The sequence below is a fragment of the Pan troglodytes genome, chromosome 19 (assembly GCF_028858775.2).
Source record: "Pan troglodytes isolate AG18354 chromosome 19, NHGRI_mPanTro3-v2.0_pri, whole genome shotgun sequence".
In the NCBI taxonomy this organism is placed as follows: Eukaryota; Metazoa; Chordata; class Mammalia; order Primates; family Hominidae; genus Pan; species Pan troglodytes.
The window spans coordinates 63,377,412-63,378,786 of record NC_072417.2 but is presented as its reverse complement, the minus strand read 5'-3'; the positions used below and the strand labels follow the sequence as shown (position 1 = coordinate 63,378,786).

General features: G+C 41.8%; 1 protein-coding gene across 1 annotated transcript; it reads right to left on the bottom strand.

Moving 5' to 3' along the window:
• Positions 1-682: 682 nt before the first annotated feature.
• LOC747045 (small ubiquitin-related modifier 2) lies at positions 683-970 on the bottom strand. Its single transcript, XM_001169427.2, has one exon. It carries the CDS (start codon positions 968-970, stop codon positions 683-685), a length of 288 nt encoding a protein of 95 aa, XP_001169427.1.
• Between the last annotated feature and the right edge of the window lie 405 nt (positions 971-1,375).

The following is a 1,375-nucleotide window of genomic DNA, read 5'->3' as shown; positions in this document are numbered from 1 at the left end:
GTTGTTGTTAAAACAGTGAGAGCAAAATAACTTACTGGAATATAAAGATAGGAGCTGAATGAACATGACGCTAATGGAGAAAGGGGGTATTTTCACAGAATCAGTATTTTTCCCCATCCCGTCTCCACTTGATGCCAATCAAAACATACCATTGGCTGTTTCGTTTAAAAAAATGCAGTATGCTTGTGCACATATATCAGTTACTTTATGTACAATAAAGAAATTGAGAAGGGGGAAATCAAAGAATAGAGAAAACTATACTGTAATAGTCAGGATTGGGTGGAACCAAATTGCAGTTTTCTAATTGAGAATGTAATCTTGTAATCTTGGTCTTTAAAGAATTGAGTTCTGCAGTAAAGAAGCAGGTTCGGGCCGGGCACGGTGGCTCACGCCTGTAATCCCAGCACTTTGGGAGGCCGAGGCCGGTAGATCACGAGGTCAGCAGTTCGAGACCAGCCTGACCAACATGGTGAAACCCCATCTCTACTAAAAATACAAAAGAATTAGCTGGGCGTGGTGGCGAGCGCCCGTAATCCCAGTGACTTGGGAGGCTGAGGCAGGAGAATTGCTTGAAACCGGAAGGCAGAGGTTGCAGTGAGCCAAGATTGTGCCACTGCACTCTAGCCTGGGCAATAAGAGCAAAACTCCGTCTCAGGAAAAAAAAAAAAAGCAGTTTTCCTTCTCAGTAGATACCTCCCATCTGCTGTTGGAACACATCAACTGTATCTTCAGCCTCCATTTCCAACTGTGCAGCTGTCTCTGTTTCATTGAGTGGTTGCCCGTCAAATTGGAATCTGATTTGCCTCATTGACAATCCCTGTCGTTCACAATAGGCTTTTATTAGTTTACTGAGTGATGTATGCCTCTTAATCTTAAACTGCACCACAGAACCACCCTGCCCCACCACCTTCAAATCAATATAATCATTGCTCTCAATCTTTACTCCTTCCTCGGGCTTTTCATGGGCCATGGCGAGCGCCAGAGTGTCCTCAGCTGCTGCTTCACAAAAGAGGTACCAGGTCCTCACTGAACAAGCACACAAGCAGCACCAGGAGGGGCAGAAGAACCCTTCTGCTCAGTTTTGCTGTGAATCCATCCACTGCACATCCTACAGGCAATTGAGATATTATGATACTATAATGACTCTGCGCTAATAAATTAGAAATTTTGGATAAAATGCTCAAAATTTTTGAAAAACACAACAAATCTTATGGAACACCATGTATAGTCCTATATCTATTAGAAAAATTGTATCAGAAATTAAACATTTTCCTACAAAAAACACTTCCAGATGGCTTAGCTGCTTAATTCTTCCAAACATTAAATAAAGAAATAATACCAGTTTAACACAAACTCCTTCAGAGAATAGAAAGAA